Below are 25,903 nucleotides of genomic sequence, written 5' to 3'. Positions count from 1 at the left end.
GTGTTAAAAGCCAGGTTTTTAAAAAAAAAAAAAAAAAAACTAAGTCCACAAACAATAAGACAACCACTATATAAGACAATAGTCTTTCCCTTTGTTGTGTTTTTGTAGTGCTGTCATGTAAGATATACGTACAAATGTTTTAACCAAACTTTAGCATGCAGTATTTTGTATGCATTGCAAACCTGTCTTTATATTTTTTATGAGTGTTTCCATTTTCTCTTGTTTTAGGACTATTCTGGAGAAAGTGAGCCTGCTGGGGAAAGACTTAAAAAATTCAAAGTTAATAGACACATTTTTGCTGAAATCCATTGTGCTGTTTTTGTTAACAGGCATGGTTTATTTGCTCTGCCTTAAGATAGCAAGTGTCCTGGGACAGGTGAGGAAGTGAGTGGTGAGCTGGTGGAGCTACTCAGGGAGGACATCCAATTCCAGAGAGAGACAGAAGAGAGAAGAGCACATGAGAGCAGGTAGAAAACGGAGAGAGTTTTCTCTTCTTGAGAGAATGCTTAACATATAAATTATCAGCCATACTCTGATAGGCAAGAGAAAACAGTGGGTACATTACAATTTTTCAATATCTTTTTTTTTTAAATGTCACATTTTCAATGAAACAACCTAATTTCTGTAGTTTTTTTTTTTTTGATGTAAGTTCAAAATGAAATGAATAAGTTGTATACATTATTCATTTTTGTAGTGTAATTTATTTGTTAATGAGCCTGAGTACTTTCTGTACATTTTGTATTTTAGTTTTGCATATTCACATAATTATGTACATTGTTCATTTTTTTAATGCAGCTTATAATTTTTTCACAAAACATTCTTCTATACGTTTATTTATTTATTTATTTTTGTCCTGTAAATTTTTTTTTTTACACATTAAAACAAATTGTTCTATACATTACTGAAAGTACTTTTTACAACTATAGCTTAGGTTTAACATCAGAAAAAAAGAAAAGAAAAACATAAATTTTGAGCCTAGCTCTGCCTCCATGTGTTCTGGGGTCTTCAGGAAATGAATCTCTTGGTGGCAAATGGCCACCACCTCCTCAGCGACTCGGAGGGCAATGTGGTGACAGTGGAACGAGGCGTTTCAAACACCCTGGAGAGTGGAGACCACTCTGTATGATGTAATACTGGCCAGACAGAAGTCTGCTTCCCTTTTCCCTTTTCTTTGCTTCCCTTTTCCTTTTCTTCATTTTCCCCAATATCTTTGTCTCTCCCTTTTTTCTTGTACCTGTCACTTCTTCACCAGCAGGTCTACTGTTAGGATTGGAACTATGTCCACCTTGTTGCAAAATGACCACCTCACAATTTATCACAGAATGTTATCTTAAAATGACTTAAATACCAGAGATTTGACAAACCTATATTTCATACAAATATATCAAAACACAAATGTCAAAATCAGTACAATATCTTTTTTTGAAAAATCCTAATACTGAACACACTATTGCATTATTAGGCTGTGATATTTTTGTGTTGCTGAATGTTCAAGCTCCATTCCTACCTATACAATAAATCCATTTGAATATCTGTCTGCTAAATTTAATAATATAACTTTCCCATCGATAATGATGTCCTTTAGTACAGTATTCTGAATGATGATAATAAGCCTGACAGGTGCTAGCAGTTTAATAGTCAACTAGTTTAATAAAGACAAAACTCTTTAGCATATTAACAGATGAAACTGACCTGCATCTGAAGCCCTGAACAGGCATTTTTTCTCTCTTTCCTCGAGTCCCGCACATTGATTCTGTTCGTAACCTTTTCATGGAAGCGTGGAACAGAAGTGAGCCGATTCGTATAGCGCAGCGCTGCCAGCCAAGACTAACCGATTTATGATGTATTATATATTTATTATCGTATGACAAAATCAGAAATTATCAAATTGGTGCATTGAGAAGGCAAAAAAATAAATAATAATAATAATAATAAAAATAAATAACTAAAAAACAGGGCAGCGGGCCAAATCAGCCGCCAGGCCACCGGGAATTCACCCAGTGCTTCCGATGGCCAGTCCGGGTCTGCCACCCGTCCTGGCAGGATGGCAGCTCTCCTCTCGCACCTTTGCTATGCTACAGATCGCTAATTGGGAACCTCTAGTGGCTCAATTAGGAAATCCTGCGAAGGCGGAGCATCCTTCATGCACTTACGAGGGTCCTTCGTGCACTTCGGAGGTGAGGCCTTCGAGGTGTGTGCACTTCAATTTTGGACACAGCTTATGTGTGCGCATTACAATGGAGCAGCAATTAGAACGGTGATTAACTTACCTGTACAATAAGCTGTTTAAAACGTGCATTCTCCCGTTCAATTTCAAGCATCCAGTAATATAATCGCACGTCTTGACGACGCTTTCAAAATATAAATTTATTTGTCATTTTAATGTAAATGTATACCTATTTCTTATCCTGTTGCGCCCCCTATAGGACCAGCGACTAGTCAACGTCAAGCTTATAGCGTCATGGCAGAGCATCAAAATTGACTAGTTGATTAGTCGGTGCAAACCCTACTATATACTGTATTTTATTTTTTTATTTTATTTTTTATTTTGCAGAGTAACCAAAGTGTACAAAATTGTTTAAAAACTTATCATTATTACAATAAACTTCACACTGTATGTTCAGTAATTATTTATGTGGTATAAACTACAAAATTGGCAATTTTGTAAATGCATAAATAGTAGATGTGTGATCCTCCAGCATAACACATGGATCAGAGATTAGGCAGTTAAAAACCCCTGTGTTACACTGCGCATTCGTAGAACAAATGAAGCTGGCCCATCTTACCCCATACATGTATTCTTATCTTAGACTTTCCAGATTTGTCCTTTTACTAATTGTACAGGAAGGAACAATGTACTTCTTGACAATGAGCAGCCTCATTTCCCCCTTCAGTTTTTTCCCTTTGCCTTTATTTTGCCATTTACACATTGGCTCACGTGACTGCTTAATGAGTTAAACCAACCCCTCAGTCAAGATTCTTCACTCTGCTTCTTACTACTTCATTTGCGGCCCAAGCCGAGAAATTCATTGTGCGGCAGTAAAAACAATTTACTGTTAATTACAAGGAGAAAAATGTGCTGTAGCGCTCTTCCCGATTGCCATGAATCACCACACACTCCCGGAGATTTATAAGGAATATGTAAGTAGGATGAATTAGCAGGGTTTAATAACAGAGTTACAAATCATGCAGCCTTCAAGGGCCTTTAATTGATACAGTGGAATGTGATGGGCATGAATCAGTCAGGCTCGCAGCACCGCTGTAACATATGGTCAGCCCAATATGCTGCAGCCGATGGAGCTGCCGATGTCATCGCCTCTTCCATATGGCGGGAGACTTTTAACGCTTTGCTTCTGTTTATAGGGTTATTACTGAAGGTTTTTTTTTTTTTTCATCAGCATAGGGTATCAGTAGTTAAGGATATAAATGTGTATTTGTTTTGATTCTTGTTGATCTTTAAGTCTACTTGTCTTGTACTTCCGTTTTCATTGCTTGTGTCTGTCTGTGTGTTTTAATACCATTGTGTTGCTTTTTTTCTTTATTTTTCATATGAAAGCTCATTTTACAACCACTTAAGCTCAGTTTGCCATGTCTCTAATTCTTTAATATTCTGCTCCCACACAAGCTGCTCTTAACATCCTCACACACCTCCCGTATGTCTGAACAAACAGCACACTGACTAACCCAACACAACCTGTTGTCTCGACCACTCAAGCCTATGTCTCCCTCAAGCCTTGTTTTCGCCCACTTCTCTGCCAGGATTTAATGTTGATGATTGCAATTTATTTGAGCCTTACCTCCGTTTTATGACTGTCTGTATACACAATGCACATCACTATTACATCAATGCACTATTAGACAGAATTACCATCTGTTCAAACCGAGAAGTCAGCATCTGCTTTCTCAGAGTGGAATGACATCAAATTGCTTTAAATAGCACACCACTGAAATGAGCAGAGACACTTAAGTTATTCATATCTTCATAGCAGAATGGTTAAACTGTAGATTAATGGTTCTCATAGCTATAGAACACAGTAGTGGAGATAAACAGTTTGTTTCAAGTTTCAAGTTTATTTGTATAGCGACTTATACAATCAGCAAAGCAACTTTACAGAAAATTAAGTTTCTACAATATTTAGTAGTAGCTTATCAGTGGTGACTGTCAGTTTATGTGTATACGGCAGAAATGTTCGGAAAAATCAATAAAATATGTAAACAAACAGACGATTAACACTATTAACAGCAATTATGCAATCAAACTTAGAGCAAAATGTTAGTTCTGTATGTTGTTAGCATCATCGAGGTCCTCTGAGGGGTGGCATCATCTCTTCTAGGTGCTATAGAACACAGTAGGGTGGAGCTTAAAAAAAAAAACGATTTTTTTTGCCCCCCCTACAATATTCAAATGACAAATAATTGTTCAAAACTGTATATGAGTCAGATTTTTATTTCCTTTTACTCGGCGTTTAAGAACTGTTAAAATTCAATATTATTTGTTTCCAATAATTTGAACTGTATGAGTCAGATTTTTCTTTTAATTCATATTCTTTAATGCAATATTACATTATTATTTATCTTATTTGATTTTTTTATATTTATTTATGCAAACACAATATTTGATATTTTGTTCCTGGTTGCAGTCAAGGTTTTGGTTCCATATAAATCAATGAAAATTACATTAATCAACAAGGCAGAATGTGACACAGATCAAAGAAATTTCTGCATGCATAGCAAGAGAGTAACTATTCAAAATCATTGTGCACAATCCATTTAATTGTTGGTTGGCAAGCTGCCGTGATTGGTTCAAATGCATAAAACCACAATTTATAGCCCTGTCAGATGCAAGATTCATTTTAAGACAATTTTCTTATGTACATTACCATTCAAAAGAGTGGGAACTGTAAGGTGTTTGTTTGTTTGTTTGTTTGTTTGTTTAAAAAACTTTTATTTGATCAGTAATACAGTAAAAACATTAATATTGTGAAATATTATTACAATTTAAAATACATTTTCTTATTGAATATACTGTGTGTGTGTGTGTGTGTGTGTGTGTGTGTGTGTGTGTGTGTGTGTGTGTGTGTGTGTGTGTGTGTGTGTGTGTGTGTGTGTGTGTGTGTTTATTATTTTAAATTATACTGCTCAAAAATGTTCAACAAATATCCATAATCCCACCAAAAAGCTTCTCCTTAGGTACCATAATTCTCTTTTGAGCGCACATGCCCTCTCTGATGAGGACATAAGCCTATAGCATTTTAAAAAGGAAGCACACTGCCGTTATTGATCTTGTTGAAATGTGAACAGCTAATCAAGAGTTGATGGTAATGTTTTATGTATATTACATCCATAAAGACAAGCCGAACAAGTGTACCCCGCCTGTACACATCGCATTGACTCGAAATACGGCGTGCATATATTCCCCCCACCCGAGAGGGTTAGACAATTATGCATAAATCAATACTTTCCCTGTTACAGAAATAAGTATTATAGTTCCACGGAAAATATCAGGCTGTATAAATACAGCAAACACTCAGGCCAGGCTATAATTTGTGCCATGTCTGTCTTTGACTTGGTCATTAATATGATGAAGACAATATTAACCTTTTTGCTGAGCCCGTGAGCCATGTCAAAACATTAAATGTGCTGGTTTGAAAAGGAAAAGATGAATTGCTTAAACAAGCTGCACTACTGTGTTGTTTTCATTTTGCCTATAATACATTAAGACTATTTTTAATAAAAATGTTTTGAAGAATATCCTGGAGTTTTTATTATTTTTTTTTTTAATATTATGACTGGTTTTCTGAACGGGTTCAATTGATTCACTAAAAAGATGCTACTAAAAAGTACAATTCATTCACAAATTGCTGCTTCTGTAAATTATGACAGAATTATCATTTTTGGGTGAACTGTCCCTTTAATGAGTTTCCACCACCTGCAGACTCTTCATGAATAATCACTTCCTTTGTAGTACTTAAGGGCACGTGAAGCCACGTCAGTCACACTTCATTTTTACTGCCTTATGTTTTAAGGCAAAAACGATAAATGTCCAGCGAGACTTCACACAAATCCTATTAAATCAGCGGGAGGGATTTGAAATGATATCAGAGTTTCAATTATATAGACTCAAGTGCTATTGATTGAGTGTAATTTATGACTTGTGTGCCGTGATGGGCCTTGGAAGACAACACGTCCATTCCCTATGGAGGGTTTTTATTAGCGCTGCTGGTGTGGACGGCCTGACAGGCAGAGTGGACTAAATGCACAGAGGATGTGTCAGGCAGAGGTAATTTACCTCCTCTCAGCCTACATGAGAGCCCCATTAGATCATTACAGCAGCATGCATGAAACTGAGCGATGACTATAAATGCACATCTCTTTTTTTTTCATTCTCATATCTCTCCATCCTTTCCTCTTTTCTGTTATGATAGCTCTGGCAGGTCTGAGGGCCCCTGCATTAAGGCCGCTGAATATGACTGCGATGAAGGTTTCCTGGGATGCCCCGGCCGAGCTCAACGGGCCTCCACCTCTGTACCATGTGGAATGGAGAGATGTGTCTTTGTCTGATGCTCAGGGTCAGGTTATAAGTGGGAGACGCTTCACAGGGAGTGGCTACTTCAGATTTCCCAGCTCTACTTTGCCTGTCAACACTGACTTCACAGGTATGGGGTGTCATCGATGCTCTCTGTGCCTCAAAATGCACAATTGATTATGAGATGCAGATCAGTACCCATTTTATTTACATAAATAGAGAGTTGTTTCAGAGATCGATCAAAAATATTATTATTATTTAATTTATTTATTTTTGTATTTGTTCATTAGTATTATTATTGTTATTATTATATCAGCAAATATTGATGCTGAGTAGACAACCTACAAACATGTATTCTGGTTGGTACAAAACTAAACACAGAATAAAAGCAATCTTCTTAAGGTTGCATAAGGAAATTTTCTACAAAATTTAGAAAGCAAAAAATGTTTGTTGTCAATAGAGTAGCAATGCAAAGCTCACACAGCTGAATCACAACACTGCAAAATTTGTAAACTCACTTGAACCTGATAGTTGCCCAAATCGATTCCTGTTGAAATGACCATGTTTCAAAATTTCAGTCAAAATTTCACCAAATAAAGGTAAATGTGACCAAAATCTTAGGTGATGTGATTTGAAAATTATGAAAATTGTCAAATAATATATAAATTCTTGTTGAACTTGTTGAAATTATTATTGAGTATGATCAGCAGACAAAAAGACATTCAGTGAATCTTGATTACTATACTGAGTGTATTTACATGGACAACAATATTCCGATTTTAACATGATTAAGACTATACTCTGATTAAGAATGTACCAAGAAACACATATTACCTTAATCCGATCCATCCCATATACACTTTGTCCCACATTGCTTCCTTAAGAAGTGTGGTGTCCTACCACCAATAAAAGGGAAAACCGCATTTTGCAAACAAATAACAAACACGGCAGTGATCAAAACTGTATATGGCACCATAACGAAGATGAACTGTATGTTGATATGTGAAATTCTAGAGGGGACTTTGTATAGCGTCGCGTGGGGATTTAATGATGTGCCAATAATCGATCTACTGTATGTACTATAACGTAAAACGGGAACATGAAAGGAATATTCTAAAAGCAACTCATGTAAACAACTTAATCATATTATTGTTTTATTCAGAATAAGAGAAATAATTAAATTACTGATGTCCATGTAAACATAGTCACTGTTTATGCAACGTAAGGCTTCCAGAGACAAACAGAGTACAATCACATGCATGTGTGTCTATTGTAATGTGGAAGTGTACAAGTGCCTTAATTTGCATTCCGACAATTGTGTTTCAGGCTGGTGCTAATGAGCAGTTAAGTAGTTTAAAAGTTCATGAACAATTGTTACTATCAAGACTAAATGTAAACTCTCTTGACATTTCTATCGATTTGTGTTGATTCCAAACTAACTTTTCTTTCCACTCCTAAAGCATTTTTCAAACGTTCATGTGGGCTGCTCCAACCCCATCGCTCTGCCCTAAACACTCTTTATTTATCTCTCACTCCATTCCTCACTCTTCTCCATACTGATGTATTAATGACTTCCATGATTAGACAAAGGGCAATTATACTTTTGTTTACAAACATAATTGGGGAATTGAGTTCCAAATGAATACAGGTTCCGGTTCATCTACTAATGCAAAAATCCTTCAGCTTGCCATTTGTTTAGATTACTTGCGCTTTAATTGCGTTAAAAGCTCGGAAGGCGTTGCTTTAAGTTATCAGATTGGTCAGTGTGATGTGACAGAGGAGGCAAACATCAGATGACCTCCTCTGAGTGACGTGAGGATAAAGTTTAGGGGTCTTTTTGTGTGTGATGTAATACATTTTTAGCATGAAAAATGATTCACAGGTGAGAATGTGTGGTGGAGAAGTGCTTTATGGCACATTGAGGCCCTCTTGCCTTCAGAGAGGTTTATGCCATTTTCTCTTCTCCATTCCCCAGCCTCTCTGTGCTGCATAATCCACAAACGAACATGAAACCATGTCATGTCGTGAGCCCTTTTTTGTTGGACACATGCTCTAAGATATCTGGGAAATCTGACTTTATTTATATTAAAACGAGGCAATTAGTAGATCCTCCCTAAGAAGTCGGGGACATTAAATTGCCTCCTTAAGGAGCGTGCATATAAATGGGTGACCCTTTGTGACCTTGCAATTTCAGGAAATGAATGGCCATTTCCCCCTCTAACTCTATTAACATTTAGCACTGCAATTTCCAGTTTTTTTTCCTTAAATAATGACAAACGGATAAATCTTTATAAATCAAGCCCCTGAGTTGAGTTCAGCTCACTCCCTAATTGATCAATGGCTGCAGTCAAAGTGGTGAGCTCGTCCTTGGGCCTGCTGGGATTATAAATGGCCACCAACTAATGAGGGACCCCAAAGAACAAACCAGAACGACAACACCCCTTTTAGCCGCCTTTTCTTTTTACGCTTTTCACACCTTTAATTCATTTGATTTTATTTCCAATGTTATTTCAAATGCAGGTACTAAACGGCATAAATGTTTGTGTTGTTGATTTCTGTGATGCACACAAAGATTTCCCTGCTGAAAACAAGTTGCTTGTTTTATTGAACTTCGAGAGCTGGATAAATCGGACTGAAAAGCTCAATGGCTGAAATGAGGTGTAATGACAATGAACAAATAGCATGCTCAGGGACAAATACTTTGTATATTATTGAAATGTAGCCAAAGCAATAAATTAAGCAAAATCAATGGTCATCTAATCTTGTGCTTGAAATGACTTTGTTAAAGGATGCAAGTCCCAACAAATCAAAGTAAAAATGAGATTAATAATGCAATATAGTTGAGGTGAATTGACTTAAGTTTTGATTGTCATTGAAATAACAGCAGTTGTGTTCTTTTTTCTGTTTATGTAAAATGTGTGTGCTTTAAAGTAACAGTGAAAAATATTTCAGGTTTGTCTCAATTGCTCATTGTAGTATTCATTTATTTCATTTTTATTTATTTCCTTTCAAGTCAGTCTATTTTCATATCAGCACTGTGTGGCATTGAATAAATGTACAGTTTCCCAAAATGGGAGGCAGTAATACATGAGAATGAAGCAATTTTCAAAGACTACATGCTATTGTAGCACAAAATGTTAAATGATACAAATTATTTTCCTTAATTAATTTGATTGATTGTCAAACGGCCTCAGTCAGTGGAAAGTAGAGGGAAACTTTGTACAGACATCATTAGTTTTTCCCTATTTAAAGATTAATCATGAAAAGCTCTGGCTCTTTAATTCTGTAATTTGTATATTTAATGGGGTGCTGCAGAATCTATGACAGTAATTAGCATTTCCTGAAAACTCATTAATACGCAACAACTTGATTAATGCCGCAATAATACTAACATGACTGAAGTTATTCAGGTTATGTTCTAAGCAGATTAAATCCAAATAGCCATGTTTGTTTTACTTATAGCTGATATGATGTTTTTTGGCAGAGAAAAATATTTTGGGATGAACATGTTTGCCAAATATATCCTTGCTTCATATTTTTCAAAATTGTTTAGACAAAATGATTAATTAAATGTGTAGAATTTGGAATTTTTTTTAGAATAATGTGACTGTATATGTATGTATACATACATATAAAAGAAATATGTATACTGTATGTATGTGTGTATATATATATATATATATATATATATATATATATATATATATATATATATATATATATATATATATATATATATATATATATATATATATATATATATATGTGTGTGTGTGTGTGTGTGTGTGTGTTCAGTAAATATGTACACACACACACACACACACACACATACACACATACGTATATACATATTTCTTTTAGTCTCTCTTCATATTTGGTGGGTGCATTACCCTGAGCACTGTGTCCTAAAGTGCTGATGCAGTCCCAGTGCAAAAGTGCTTCACATCTTTCCCATGTCTTAGCACTAGTCTTGAGACCCACAGAGGTGAATCTCATTCCTCATCAGCCCTCTCAGACCGGCCCTGCGCCTGAGAGACCTCTGACCACAGCTTTTCTGGACAGGCCTGTCAGTGCGTACAGCACTACGCTGCTTCACTGGGATCTCAAATCCCACAGATGTCCCTTTAGCCTCCACGTTCCCTCTCCTGTAATGGACCAGACGTTCTGATGGATGTGAAGCACTTGTCAAAAAATAGCTGATCACCCCAGAGAGATCTGCTCTGCTGAACCTACAACTTCTGATCCAGGTTCTCCCCCACCACCCTCCACAGGACTGAGACTGTCTGGTCAACATGAGAAAAGATCTTTCTGTGTTCTATACAGAACACCTTCTTAAGGGCTGGATTAAGGTGCTCTATCCTATTTGTCATGTTAAATATGTGATAGCATAATAATTCACACATTCACATTTCAAATACATTTTCAATGAGGGTTTTTAAATATATATATTTTTTTATTTTATGTATATGTATCCACCCATGACTATATATATATATATATATATATATATATATATATATATATATATATATTCACATTTTCTGTGACTTTTTGTGACTTGTGTGAATATTATTATAAATGTAAAAAAAAAAAAAAGTTGAAATAACGAAACAGTCGAAATTACAAAAACAGCTCTGATACCTAATATTTTTGTGGAAACTGTTATACTTTTTTCAGGATTTCTTGGTGAATAGAACATACAAATTACAGCATTTATTTGAAGTAGAAATATTTTGCAACATTATGTCTTTATTGTCACTTTAATCATTTCACATGTCCTATAAAATGCAATGTATAATAGTTTTATCAGTTCATTCCAGCATATAGAGTGAGTCCAGTAGGGTTGGTATTCAGATGGTATAATCCCTGTATCAGTTGTATAGATCTGAAGCCTGAAGAAACATCTTGCTCCTCTACATGAGGTCAACCAGACTTACAACCTCTTCAATCCACTGGAGATTCAAAGATAGATTAAGTGGAATCTTTTTAATCTAAGCAGTCTGTATTCGAGTAGGTTTGTACTCGCAGTCCTCAACATATAAATGAACTTATATTGAAGAGGGATATCACTTCAAAGGTGTTTTTTCCGTCTGATTTTAGGTCAGATGGTGGAAGGTTTTACTAAGAACAGTTCTGTGGGATTTTTTTTTTTTTTTTTTTTTTTTTTTTTGATAAAGATAAAGTCTTTAGAGGGTAGATCTGCTCAGGCACTGTGGGACCTTTCAGACACTGCTCAATGTTTTGTTCTCACAGGCATTACACACTCATACACATTCACACTGGCTCCTTACAGCTCAGTTTCTCACACTTCTGGGCATTTTTATTTTGTCATTTACTCTTACATTGTTAGAAATGTATTTTGTGTGTGTGTGTTCATGCATTTTGACATGCTTTCATGAAGCTTTACAATGTTTTCTGTACAATATCTTGATCAAACAGTTGATTAATATGCAACATGCATTGACTGTCTCTCCAGGCCTGCAGCTGAGTTTCCGGACACGTGTCGAGGAGGGGCTATTGCTGTTTCTGGTTTCCCCTGGAGAACAGGAAGAGTATGTCGCTCTGCAAATAAACAAAATCCATCCATACTTCCTCTTTGACCCTCAGGTACATCATGGTCATGGACCACTGTGTGTTTATACTAAAAAAAGGCTTCAAACCTTCAAATGTAATAGATCCCAACCTCTACATCAGGCGTATATTATATATCAGTGTCATATTGTTTGTTGGCTGACATTAGCGATTTCATTTAACAATATTGAATATTTAATAGTGCATCCTCATGCTAACTTTTTGCATTTAGATTACATTTTCTATCAATGTTTTAAAGACACTAATAATTTAATAACACTGATAAAATTAGTCTTTAGCCATTTTTAGCAAATATTTTTTTCATACTGTACAGTTCACTGTAGTGTTGATACATTGTATAATTTACAATACAGTGACTGTTTTTAGTTTTTAATGTTTAATTTAAATTTAATATTGACATTTATTTATTGACTTTACCAAATATCAATATAATACTGATACTTTTTTTACAGTTTTAACAATACTGAAACAGATTCTGATTATTTCTTAAATGGGTATTTAAAAAAAAAAGATCATTACATCTACATGATAAATACTGGTCAGTATAAACTAATTTATTAAGTAATAACAGTAACTGACAAGCTACACAATATCACGTTCATAATCACAGATGAATCACCTTCGATTATTGCGTAGCTTGTCAGTGAACAACGGCTCTGTGTATTAAATGCTGCTCAGTCTGAAAGCACGTGATGGAGATTTACTACTGATCACAGAACCGGATATACAGACGAGATTGAGCATGACAATCGCATGCGATTTATCGTGCAGCCCTAAAAATAAAAAATAAAAAGATTAATTTTGACAGCATTAATGAACCTGTGATGGTTTCTGTGGTGGGGAAGAAACGTACGCTATTAAGAAGATTAGTATTGACCAAGTTCAGAGGCTGTCATATGTGAATAAACTTACTTTGTTGTGTATTTTCAGCAGTGTCTTTTTGTGGAAACTGTTATACTTTTATACTGTTATACTGCTATAAGTAGCTTGTGAGTATCATTACTGCAGTATTGATGTACCCATCTCTAGTAATAATGTAAAAAAAAAAAAAAAAAAAAACTTATTGTATCGGCCAGAATTTTAATATCTTCTTTAATACCTTCTTTAGACAGAAATTTGTGTATTTTGATGGATGAACTATCAAGTTCTTCTGTGCTAAAAACTTCAGCTAAAAGAGTGTTTGAGACCAATTAACTCGTTACCCGCAGACATTGGGTGGGAATAGCAATAGCATGCTAATTATGCACTCTGCAGCACTAGCATGCGGGTTTGAGTCTATTCCTCTGATGATGAAAGCAATCATGAAATATGATTTCACATTAGTGTCCAGGAGACCACCGAGAAACTCTCCCCACCAATAAGCGCCATTGCCGAATATTGCCGGTTTTGCATTCGTAAACACATTTTGTCGGGGTAGTTTGATAATTATAACTAAAAGTGGTGTCATGCCCAATTAATGTCCCCTGATAGCATGCCCATTAGTTCCCCCATTAACGAATTCAACAATTCTAATGGGATTAGCACCATGGGATGCTAATTGAGCGTGACACAGGGAACTGGTATGCTTCCCCACACACTCTTTCTAATGATGAAATTAATGAGCATTTTATGAAACACTGTCTCATGAAAGTGTATTTAGTTCCTGTAAAGGCTGTCACAAATGATGCTGTTTTTTTCCAGATGTCTCCTTATCGGAGTCTCAGAGATAAGCGAGTGATGAGTGGTTTCCAGTCATACAGTGAGGAGAGAAAGTCTCTCCAAGGCCCATGGGCATGATTAGTTGCATTAGTAACATGGACAGTGCCCATTTCATCTTAAACAAACTCAAGGGCTATTAAGCAAGAGTACGCTGCTCACTATGTTAATGGCACACACTACATCACCAAAACCTATAGCAGCTTCCATAGGACTGTTGTGGAACAGATCTTTAATGAACTCTTTGGAGAGTTAGTGCGTAAATTCTTTTCGCCGTGCTCACTGTTTTCCATTGACCATTAGTTTTTATAGTTAAAGAGAGAATATTCAGTATCTTCAAAATGATCAACTGAATCATTTCTGTTTTTTAAATTGTATATTTTCCTTGAAGTTGTGAATTTGATCATTTTAAAGCAGTGGTTCTAGGGCCCACTGAGAGGTATCAGCAAATTTCCAAGGGGGCCACAGGATGACTTAAAATTATATAATTGTATAAAATATTGGATATTAAAAGTAAAAAAAAGGCTAAAAGTAAAATAATAAGAAGAAGAAGAAAAGGAAGAAAATGTTTCCCCCTCGATGCATTTTTTAATGAAAACCATACAGAATAAGAATTTTTTATATTTTAAAATCACAAAACGAACTGTGGTAATTAATTTAATTTATCTAGTTTCTGTAATAAAAATAAATAAAATTAAAAACAAGCAGCCTTCTCAAAATTACATCAGAAAAACTAAAGAAAATTTATTAGCCTGTATAGGGGAGCTTTAAAAAATGTGTTTTCCCTTGAGTTAAAAAGGTTGAAAACCACTTATTTAATAGAATAGTTTAAATGAGTTGGATATTTTTATTGAATCACTCTTCTGGTTCAAAAAAAAAAAAAAAAAATGGTCTGACTGATTTGCTCAACAGATTCTTGAGTTCAACTCGTGGTCTCACTAAATCAGTCGTAATGGTTTCCAGACTGCTAAAGAAGATTTTCAGTGAATAATAGCTTAACCTTTGGTGTTTTTCTAAAACAAAACTATTATATGCCTTTTTTCATATAAGATTGTACACTTTCTGTGGGTAGTATGGACTTTAATGGTACTTTTAAGGCAAGTTTGAGGCCAAGTCTATGCACTTACAAGGAAGAAAATGACCAGGGCATCCATTCATCTCTTTTTGTGCTGCATAGAAGAAAGAAGTGAAGGGCGAAAGACACGAGGGTGAATAAATGAAAACAGAATTTCAGTTTTGGCTGAGCCGTTTCTTTGAACATATTTGTATGTTTGTCTAGAAAAAATCCCTTGAAACAAGACCTAATTGATAATTCATGAGTGCAATTAGCAATTAATTTATGCAAGCAGATGATTTGTGGTGTAAATATCCTCTAGCATTGCTCCAATGTTTTCTTAAAAATGATGAATTATGTGACTGATTGTTTAGGGTTCAATCATTATAGGACTCCCTAGCTGATGCTTACTGCACGTGACTGAAACTTGAATACGTTGCATCAGATGTTCAGATCATGATGTCGTTGACAGGTCTTCCTCTAACTGAACAAGACTGAAATGTTTTCTAGTTTCCAAACATCTAAAATAAGCACATTATATCAGTAAACATATTTTGGTCTGGCATAATTAAAGTTAGCTGTTAAACTGCTGGCAGATGATTTTATTCAGAAAGGCTTTTAGTTGTTGTGACAGAATTGATCTCCCATCGTAAAGAAGCCCCACTGAATACTTTCAAAGGGAGGAGGGATAGGAATGCAGTGTTGTGTCTGTCCTGACTTCTCCCTAAAGCTGTTTCTTCTTCTCCCTCTCTCTCTCTGCAGTAAGCATATCACAGGGCTGACTTCCCTCAGCATCCACACACATATTGATTTGATCATTAAATCTTCATCACAAAGAGGAGATGCGATACTTTGTGTCTCGGTGCTTTCACTGCAGAGCACTCAGTCAGGCTGTTAAGTGTATGAACCTGAATGATGTCATATTTTAGCAGGACAATAACCCCATCTTATGTTGATGGTGCCAGCCCATGAAATTTACTGCTTTTGGGGAATGTCCTATCTCCGGGCAGAATTCCTCAGTGACTTGAGTTCTGTGCCAAGAGGGATTCTACTGCTAGTTTTTCAACTCTCCAACTTCTCCTCTATAAACTCAGATATTGCAGCGTAAATGGTCAAAGTTAGCTTTTGGTATATGTCAGCGTGACCAGTTTGTGCCCAGTTTATCTACTGTCTACTATGCCTGCTTGTTACATCCAGTGACCTTGCACTTTTACTGAGCTTGAAGCTTATTTTAATACTGACTCTGGAGTTAAATGTGTTTATTTTCAACAATTTAGGGAAGAATTTCTATGAATTCAACAGTACCAGGGTTGTGCAAAATTCAGAATTCAACAATTGGCTCACTTTCTAGAATTTGAATGGAACTGACCGCAGCTCACAGGGAGTTGAATTGGCATTTGAATTGGTATGACAGGAAGTGGAATTTACAGATTCTTCATTACTCATTCTGAGAAATGTTTTCAAACCTTAATCCAAAAAAATCAGTCTCTGTCTGTAGTTCTATTTATTTTCCTGTCTGTCGTTCTTTCTATCTTTGTTGTCTTTTATTCTATCTATTATTCTGTCCGTCTGTCTGTCATTATGTCTATCTATCTATCTATCTATCTAGCTGTCTAGATGTCTAGATGTCTAGCTGTCTGTCTGTTGTTGAGCTTACTGCTGTACATTTAAATGGCTGGTTAGCATTCAGTAGAGCATTTCGCTGCACGCTTTCAGAGTTCCTCTGATACCCTTCACCTTCCCCAGTTCCACCTGCATAGATCTGCTATGGGTTATTTTATATATGTTTTTGTGCAGCAGCAGTATGTCTTAAATACTCATGACACCATATCAGCATATGTATTCCTGTAAGTTCCTGTACTTGCTTTACAGCAGCAGCAACAGCAATAATCTACAACAACAGCAATAACCAACAGCAGCAGCAATTCAACAGCATAGCAGATCTATTCTGCCAATACCAAATATATTGACATTGTCTTATCCATTACCATGCTTAAATCTTCCAAGTGTTGTCATGATAGAACTATCATTCTGTCTGTCTGTCTGCCTGTCTGTTATGTGTTTCAATGCTTTGTAACCTTCCAACAAGATCATATTGCATTTCTGCATCCTGTTTATATTGGAAGTGTTTACTCTACATTAGTTTATGTACCTCCTAAGCTCTTAGGGAGGGGAACATCTCCTCCTCCTAAAGCTGCTGATGAGCCATCATTTGTGCAGTGTGTGCGTTGTATTCATGATGAGTGAGTGATTAACCCTCAGTGTTTGATGCTAGGCCTCAGCCGTGGCCCTCAGCCCTCGCAACGATGGAGGTAGATGCTATAATGACAAGCAGTGGCACCATCTGATCGCTACCAGGAAACAGGCCGTGGGAACAATCATTGTCGACAATCAATACAGCAGTAATGACGCACACACATATGATATTCATAGGCGAGCCCCGCACCCTCACTTCTGTCCTGTTCGGTTATTCAGTGCCTGTAAAGCCCCCCACTTGAACAGATTTCTAGCAAAGGAATTATCAAGGTTAATCATTGCCATTCTTTGTGTGATTAGAATAATTAGACCAAAGAAGCCTCTCCTTTCCTGAACTTACATTTCAATTAAGGCTGGAGGTGTGAAGCGGAGTCTCCCGCTTCCTGTCTCAAAGCGGTCTCAGGGGATTTTTCCCACCAAAGGGAGGATTGCTTTATCTCAGTCACACTTTTGGAGTAATATGACTTTATCTACACTAGAGCACCAACTGAAACCATTGGAATATAACAATAAAGTTGTTAAAATACTGCCTCGCCCTGCTCTGATTATTAGACCAGCCAGGAATAGTCTCAGAAGAACATTATTGTATTGATTTAGCATTGGCACATGTTCAGGGGTATCAGGTCATATTTTTTTCCACCAAAAGGATCGGCATCAGCTAGAGGCACCATCATCGGTCAGAACACGGATGTTTTCATAGGAGGGATTCCGGAGAATTTCACCATTTTTAGACCAGATGCTGGTAATTTATCTCTAAATATTTTGATTGACAATATCAATGTATCTACAAAGAGTTGCAAGTGCTTGTTTTATATATATACAGGTCCAGCCAAACTGGTGCAGCAGGGGTTTGCTGGGTGTTTGAGGGATGTGATGGTGCAGAAATCCAGTGGCACTAATGATGCATGGGAGCCTCTGGACTAGGACACAACACTTGAAAAAACATGAGACCTATGAAAGCTGGGAGGGCTGTCTTGCTGTCTCAGAAGATGGGACGTACTTCCTGGGACATGGTACTTCCTACTTTAGAGTTCTTTCACATGGTCTGATCATTTGTAATGTTAATATGTTGTAATGTTAATTCCAGGTTTTCACACAAATTAGTTCCTTAAACCTTCGTCTAGCAATCCCAATGCTCCAAATAGTAATTAAACATCTTAAATGATCTTTATTTGTACGCTTTCTGAGAGGAGTACCTTTTTCTCTGCTCGCTTCTCACACGGCTGCTGAAGCGCACACATAACGGTGCTTCCACCAACGTACGATCCCAATACATACACATACTGTATACAAAATTACAGTAGCTATGAAGGCTATTCATGCAAACATAATCTGTTATGTCTTAAGTGAATATTTGGAGAACTGTTGGGGAAAAACATCTGGGGCCCTATCATACACCTGGCGCAATGCGACGCAAGGCGCAGCGCAAGAGTGTTTGCTAGTTTCAGTCCGGCGGCGTTCGCATTTTCCCGTCCAGAACCACGTCGTTTAATTAGCAAATGCATTTCTGCCCATTTGTGCGCCCATGGGCGTGCTGGTCTAAAAAAGAGGTGTATTCAGGCGCGTTGCTGGTGCATTGCTATTTTAAGGAGCTGAAAATAGACTAAACTCAAACCTGGTCTAAAGTCTGGTGCAATGTTGTTTCTTTGTTATTTAAAGAGCGCGTTAGTATATACGGGTCCACAACGCGTGTACACGCTGCTTATTAAACACACAGGGATGCACAGCAGCACACAATGACACAAACATGCCAAATATTAAAAATGAATGGATTGCAATGCATAAGAATTTTTTTGTAGGCTAATTAAATATAAAAATGCCTACATGTCATAATGGATAGTCATCACATGTATCAGAATTAGATGAGACTCTGATTGGTTTATTGCACGTTATGCCCAAAAAATACCCATTACTCATTAAGAGAATAGGGACAACCCGTTTAGACCATGCGCCCGGGCGCGCCAACCGTTTTTGCATCGTTAAAATAGCAAAAGTGAATTTGGACACGCCCTGAGTGCACCTGCACCATGCGCTTTACACTTTGCGTTTAGATCATTAAAATAGGGCCCCTGATGTGTAAGGTTGTGTAACATCCGTGCACTACAGTATGTCTTAATATATAGGCTGTCTGTTTTATTAATCTAACAAGAAAAGAAAAGATCACTGCTCTTGATTGAACTGCTTTTGTAGTTTTAATAATCAGTTTATTTGTAATGAACACACTGAAGTGATTTTTACATTTTATTTTTCTTTTATTTAATGCTTTTGTTTAGATGTAAAATGAGAAAAGTAATGCACTATTTGTTTCTTATCTATTGCTGTTATTTTTGTTTCTTATCTATTGTTTTTGTTTTTATTTTTAATAAGAAAGTTGTGATTATTAATATAGTAATTAATATTAAGAAAGGAAGTGAATATAACAATGCAATGTTGCTACGTGATTTTGCTTTGGAACCTTCAGAAAAATTCAACTTGAGTTTTCTCAGTTACTTTGCTGACTTCGACAGCTTCAAACAGGTGTAGCTCAGTCATTTTTTGTCCGATTCCAACAAATCATTTTTACGGTCCTTCAATTGAGAATCTGAAAATAAAAAATAACAAATTTTTTAAAATTTGCTCATTGTGACTCTTTTTGCCAGCACAGGTCACATATTGAGATTTTCTAACTGAGTTTATTTCTTTCATTTTTATACTCAGGTCAAGCCTGAAATATTCACTGGTGGAGATTATGTTGAAATATCATTTGAGTTCAAAACTGATCAGCTAAATGCAATGCTGTTGTTCGCTTATGATATACAGTAGATGGGAAAGATTACATTTTGGTAAGTTTGCTTAAATCTAATCTAAGTTTCCTTGCATTTACTTTAGTGCAATTATAATTATTTGATACATTTAGATTTCCTGACTTAAAATTAGTCATGGCACTTGACTTGTGCTTAATTCTGTAACCTCAGTGTTGCAACATTTTGCAAGTATTGAAATCTGATTAAGTGCAATTCAGTTAATTAGCAATTTATGCTTGCTAAAATACTCAATGACGTATATCAACAGGACAGAAAGGGCCCTCTGACCATCAGCTCTCCACTCTATCTAGGGGAATTCCCACCTGGAGTAAAGCACCCAACCCCGAACAAACACAGCCTTCTGCACGGTGAGTCACTTGCTGTTTTTTTTTAGGTTTATTAGCCTGAAATCCTCAAACCTCAAAAATGTTTATATATTTCTCTGACTTGAGTGTGAGCTCTGTTTTTAATTCTTTTAGTTCTTCATTATGATTTCTGCAGTAAACTATGTGAGACATTATAGTTATTGTAGTTCTTTAGTGTCTTAAAATGACATAACTGATATAAATGTTCATGTACTTGATCTGTCGGGTGTTTACGGACAGTTTTTGTTGTTTCAGATGAATCCAGAAAATAAAGAATGTGACTTAAACATCTTTCTCTTTCTCCCTTTGTCTCTCCTTCTGTCTTTGTCTCTCTTTCATCCTCGTCTGTGCTGCGCTGCAGGTTTTGGCGGCTGCATCAGGGATGTTAGATTCGCACGCGGGCCTGTCGTAAGCTTGGCGGCCGTGTCCAGCAGTGCTGTCAGAGTCAATCTGGATGGATGCCTGTCAGCTGACACCAGCGTTAACTGCAGGGGAAACGACTCCATTCTGGTGTACACGGGCAGAGACAGGAGCGCAGAGGACCTGACACTGCAGCCCTTCACGGGTAAAAGCAGCATCCGACCCCTTTTCGCAAGCACATCCCCACCAGCGCGGTAGCCAAACTTCATTGACCCGCAGCTATTTTGGCCTCGCGTTGGCTGCCTTGTCTCTGTGTCAGGCGATTGTTTGGCCTGATTTGTCCTTTCTGCTTGGGGTTTGTTATTGTAAAGACCAAACAGAAGAACAACATAATATGTCCAGCCCAGCGATGGGCGCAGACACGACACCAGAGGCGCGGAGAGGTCATATCTAAAATAGCTACTGTTGTCCCCTTCATCAGCAATACTGCAAAACTGTTGAGAACTGCACCTTAGCTAATGCGCACGGACAAATATAGCCGAGTTTCCTCTCTTGTGAGTGATGGAGATGGAGCGAGAAACAGTTTGTGGGTTACTGTGAGCAGGGTTACGCATCACCGAGGGAAACATTCAGGGAAATAACTCAAATTGTCAGTACATGAGCATGAATGGTATACTGAATAGTAGGGAGAAAGCAAATTTATTTTTAAATTGTTTTTTTCTCTTTGTTTTACAGAGTATTTGTACAGAGTGATGGCATCAGAAGGAGGTTGGACAGCAGGGCCGTGGCATTGGGGGCGCAGCAGAGAGACTGGTAGGATAGGTGGCAATTGACAGTCAAATATCAGCAGTTAGGCTTTGGATCTTACTGGAAAAATCCTACGGTCTGATTTGCCTTAATAAGGGTAAAATATATATAAATATATTCAACATTGATAACAAATCCAAATCAGCATATTACAATGATTTCTAAAGGGTCATGTGACACTAAAGACTAGAGTAATGATACTGAAAATTCAGCAATCACAGGAAGAAATTATATTTGAAAATATATTCAAATATAAAAATAATGTTTTGACGATATTACTGTTTTACTGTAATTTTAATCAAATACAGTAAATGCAGCCTTGGTTTCTTACAGAAACATTAAAAAATCGTGTCTACCCCAAACTTCTGAGCGGTAATTTACAGTAATCTTGTATGAAATTAGGTAAATACATACAGTACAGTTTATGTGTATTCTGGCTACTATTTGTACTTTACAGTCATTTATACTGAGCACACACACACTTCCTTCCTCACCCGAGACAAAAAAAGGCCTACAACTTAGCCAGCAGTACAGGCTCCATACTGATATTTGTTTGTGTCATAGTTTTCAGGCCAGCCCATTTTATTCTTATCTGCACAATATATGTAGCAGTCAAGGAGATGAGATGTGCTTGAAGATAGCTTATCTTGAAGCTCTCGGTGAGAGCATGCATCACACACACTGCCTTATTACAGATGAAGATGCTGTCTGGGAGAGAGAGAGAGAGAGAGAGAGCGAGAGAGAGATGGTGTTGGTGTCCTTATTGAGACAAAGAGGCTTAGATATGGCAAATAATGGTTAAATATTTAATTTAATTTAATTGTGCCTATTAATTAAGCTTTGCAAGCTATGAAATATGGCTTTATTTTAATGGTTATAAATGTGTATTTTAAATGACATATTTAAAAGTTGCTACAATGTAAATTGCCTGTTCCGGCCCATTTTATTTATGTAAACTGATGCACTTTCTGGTTGATATTAAAGATACTGAATGAAAAATAGAAAACAGGATTTAATTATATCAAAATGTTGATCAAAAATAGCTCTAGGTAATTCATAGTTAATTCGTTTTGAATAAAGATTAAGAAGACAAGTTATTTATTTTCTTTGAAGTAATGTACCCATTAAGAAAGTAAATAGGGTCAATATTGATTTCATTTTAAACTGATTCTGTCAGGCTTCTTTTTTTCGCTCTCTGTATAGTTACACGTTGACTTCCTGCCGTTCAATAGCAGTGTTGTTTGGTTAAGGAAACCTCAGTAATTTGTAATAGCAGCCCTGTTGGTAGAGATGATGAATCACAAGGTCTTCCTACTTAAATGTGTATAAACTGCATTATAGGTCAGACCAGCATTCCAGTGGTGGATATATCACACACGTCTGCTGTCTGGTTGTTTTGACTGTATAAACGAGTGTTAAAGAGATTCTGTAGTCTGTGACACATCATAAATGATGCTTGTTGCATTTCTGCATATGTTTGACTGTTTTATTTATGCCCCCTAAAATGTGAATCCTGGAGAGAAAGCAAGCCGTTGCTTGATGGGTGTGAAATATAGCCCAGAATGAACGCTGGATGTACAGTCATATTAAATCAGTGCTGAAAAAGTTACAACTCTAATAAATTGTATTTATGCTAATGGTTAGATATGATTTACTGTGTCTATTAAAAGTGAGGAATGTGTGTGCTGCTTTTCTTTGGCCTGACACACACTTTCTCTCCTTCCCAATTGGATTCTCACACTCTCGTTCCTCTCCTCCCCCTTACTTTGCCTCTCTCTCTCTCTCTTTCTTCTGCTATGCTTCTCCATGTGTCTCTCTCACCTATTATTTCCTGTACAGTTCCACAAAGTGTGCTGCCTCCCTCCAGAGTTGGGAGTGTAAATGGTTCCAGTGTGGAGGTGAGCTGGGAGGAGCCGACGGAGGTCAGAGGTGTAATTGAGAAGTACGTACTGAAAGCGTACAGCCGGGACCGTCCCTCCTCTCACCCCCCATCAGCACTACCTTCCCCCACTCTCTGCACCTGACAGGTAAGGGCCCTGCCATCCTCCTGGAGCTTGACTATGACACCTTTTAGCCCTAATGTTCTGTTTGAGGTCTCAGAGACCGCAGGGCCATTTTAATTAGCTTGAAAAAGATACTTAACATCAGGTTAATTCTTAAGAAAGTCATGAATTTGAAGAGAAAATAACATGTTGATTTTGAATTTGCTATTATTTTAGCTGACCATAACCTGTGTGAAATGTCTGAAATACTGTACCTTTAAAAACTTTGTTCATCCAAACAATGGAAATTGTCATCTATTTTTCACCCCCATGTCTTTTGAAACCTTGCACGGAGTCACTTTAGTACTTTTAACAAGGTTCACTTAAGCACTTTTAACAAGAGTGCTTATTACGGAAAGAATATACTTAAGTGTGAAATGAATGTAATATGCGGTTACTTAGGACTTAAGCAAGCATTTGTATATGCAATTTCATTATTACACCTATTGTGATTGAAATATGTTTCAGTTGTACTGTTAAATGTACTTTATATAAATATACTTTAATGTAATTTCTACTGAAACTTGTATGTCATGTATTTAAATGTATTTGTGATTACACATTTGTAATGAAAACGTTACTATTTAGTGCATTTAATTTAAAATTATACGGTCACATCAAAATATCTTCATCTTTTGTGATGCTTCACATCAAAATATCTTCATCTTTTGTGATGCTTTAGAGTAAAACTTTTAATTGGACGTTAAAGTGCATTTTTTTTAAGTGTACTTAGATGTGTTAAAAACAGTCATGAAAGTGACTTTAAGGATACTTGTGCACAGTTTTTTTGTTTTTAAATATACCTTTAAGATGTAATGTACCCTACAAGTGCACATTAAATACAATTAAGCACACTTATTTTTAACAAGAGTGACAAAATGTCCAAGCTGTTTTAAACAATTCAAGTCAATGGTTACCATGATTATAAATCAAGATTTTCAGAGAATAAGTAAAAAAAGTTTTAAATTTTAGTTTGTTCCTCACACCAAGGAACATCATGTAGCTTCAGAAGACTCAGAATAGAGTGCACAAGTTTTATGGACCACATTTTTGTTCTTTTTGGAGCATGACAGTCCCTGATCTCCATTCACTTACATTGTATAGAAGAGAGCAGTTTGCTAAACATCATTTGTTTGTGTTTTTTGGATGGCATAAAGTCATACAAGTTTGTAATGACAAGAGGTTGTGTAAGTAACACAATTCTTGTTGTTTTGATTAACCGTCCCTTTAAAAGCAAAATGCATTAATGTTCCAGACAGTCTGTAGTCACGGCAGTGTTCCCTGTGTGACATTGCAAGTTTATAGACTGAAAATCTGCTTGGTTACTTGAAATTACTTCAAAGAACAAATGAGGATCTTGAAACAACGATTACGTTCTCAGATGACCAATCACTGTGGCTATTCTCTGTCTCCGGGCAAAGCGTAACAAGAAGACCTTTTTTTTTGCCTTGTTCTTGGCACGCTTCAACCTGCGCAAGCCTAAGCCGCACTAATTTATGATAGCCGTGACACCAAAAGCAGAATTACACAGGCAGATAAAAACTCCGAAAGCAAATGAGTGGGTAACGAGAGGAGAGCGGGTCAGGCTCTTAATTGAATTAAAAGACGTCTGACAAAAAAAAGTTACACTTACCTGGCCAATTATAGCTCGGCATGGGTGTTTACCTTCCAACTCTTCCAAGATCTGTCTGCTACATGGATACAGTGGAAGCTAGCCAAAGATTCACTCATACACTCCATTAAAGGATCCTGCCTTTATTTTGGATGACAAATTTAAAAAATAAATCCAGTTTTAAAGTCTACAAATGAATTAAAAGCAGCACTTTCTGAGGTCGTCTGTTCTGATTCATAAATTATCACAGAACTGTTATTTTTCTCAAGAATGTTTGGTTTCTAAATGAAACATTTCAAAGCTCTGTAACTAGCATTTCAAAGTGCAAAGCTAATTGTGATTGACATAAAACATGTTTTTCTCATTGTTAATGTGCTGTTTACTTTAGGTAGGGTGTTTTTTGTTTTTTTTTTTTAAAAGAGGGACTAATTTGATTAACTTCCAAATGGTAGGTGAATATGTGTCAGAATATCATTTGATTGGCTGTATGTGACCTTATCAAAACAGACCAGCTGAGAACAAACATTATTGAACTGAGGCCACTAATGTCTTCAAAAACAATCACTAATGGGTAAAAGTCCTGAGCAAGGAATTAAAGTCAGAGGCATATTGATCACAACAGGGCAAGATAGTAACTTTCATAGCGTGAAAGAAACCCCCTTTAAATAGCATCAGCCACTTTATCCATTAAATAACATCATTAGTGTCCTATATCCTGAATAGCAAGGCCATATCACTTTCCATCCGTCTGATTAATAGGAGATATTACTGTTTGATAATAAAGACCTTTTTAAATCCAGACCTATTATCA

General features: G+C 36.5%; 1 protein-coding gene across 1 annotated transcript in view; it reads left to right on the top strand.

Annotated features, from left to right (window-relative positions):
• Window positions 1–25,903, top strand: part of ush2a (Usher syndrome 2A (autosomal recessive, mild)) — a 205,714-nt gene that overhangs the window by 62,199 nt on the left and 117,612 nt on the right. The window contains 13 exon segments of the mRNA XM_042743112.1: window positions 6,426–6,656; window positions 12,003–12,133; window positions 17,143–17,269; window positions 17,770–17,865; window positions 17,947–18,062; window positions 18,064–18,153; window positions 19,821–19,922; window positions 19,925–20,038; window positions 20,133–20,274; window positions 20,633–20,836; window positions 21,367–21,444; window positions 23,278–23,417; window positions 23,420–23,465. Coding sequence (XP_042599046.1) covers window positions 6,426–6,656; window positions 12,003–12,133; window positions 17,143–17,269; window positions 17,770–17,865; window positions 17,947–18,062; window positions 18,064–18,153; window positions 19,821–19,922; window positions 19,925–20,038; window positions 20,133–20,274; window positions 20,633–20,836; window positions 21,367–21,444; window positions 23,278–23,417; window positions 23,420–23,465 — 1,617 coding nt within the window.

This window comes from Cyprinus carpio, chromosome B17 (genome assembly GCF_018340385.1).
Source record: "Cyprinus carpio isolate SPL01 chromosome B17, ASM1834038v1, whole genome shotgun sequence".
In the NCBI taxonomy this organism is placed as follows: domain Eukaryota; kingdom Metazoa; phylum Chordata; class Actinopteri; order Cypriniformes; family Cyprinidae; genus Cyprinus; species Cyprinus carpio.
This window is presented reverse-complemented; position numbering and strand designations above follow the sequence as displayed.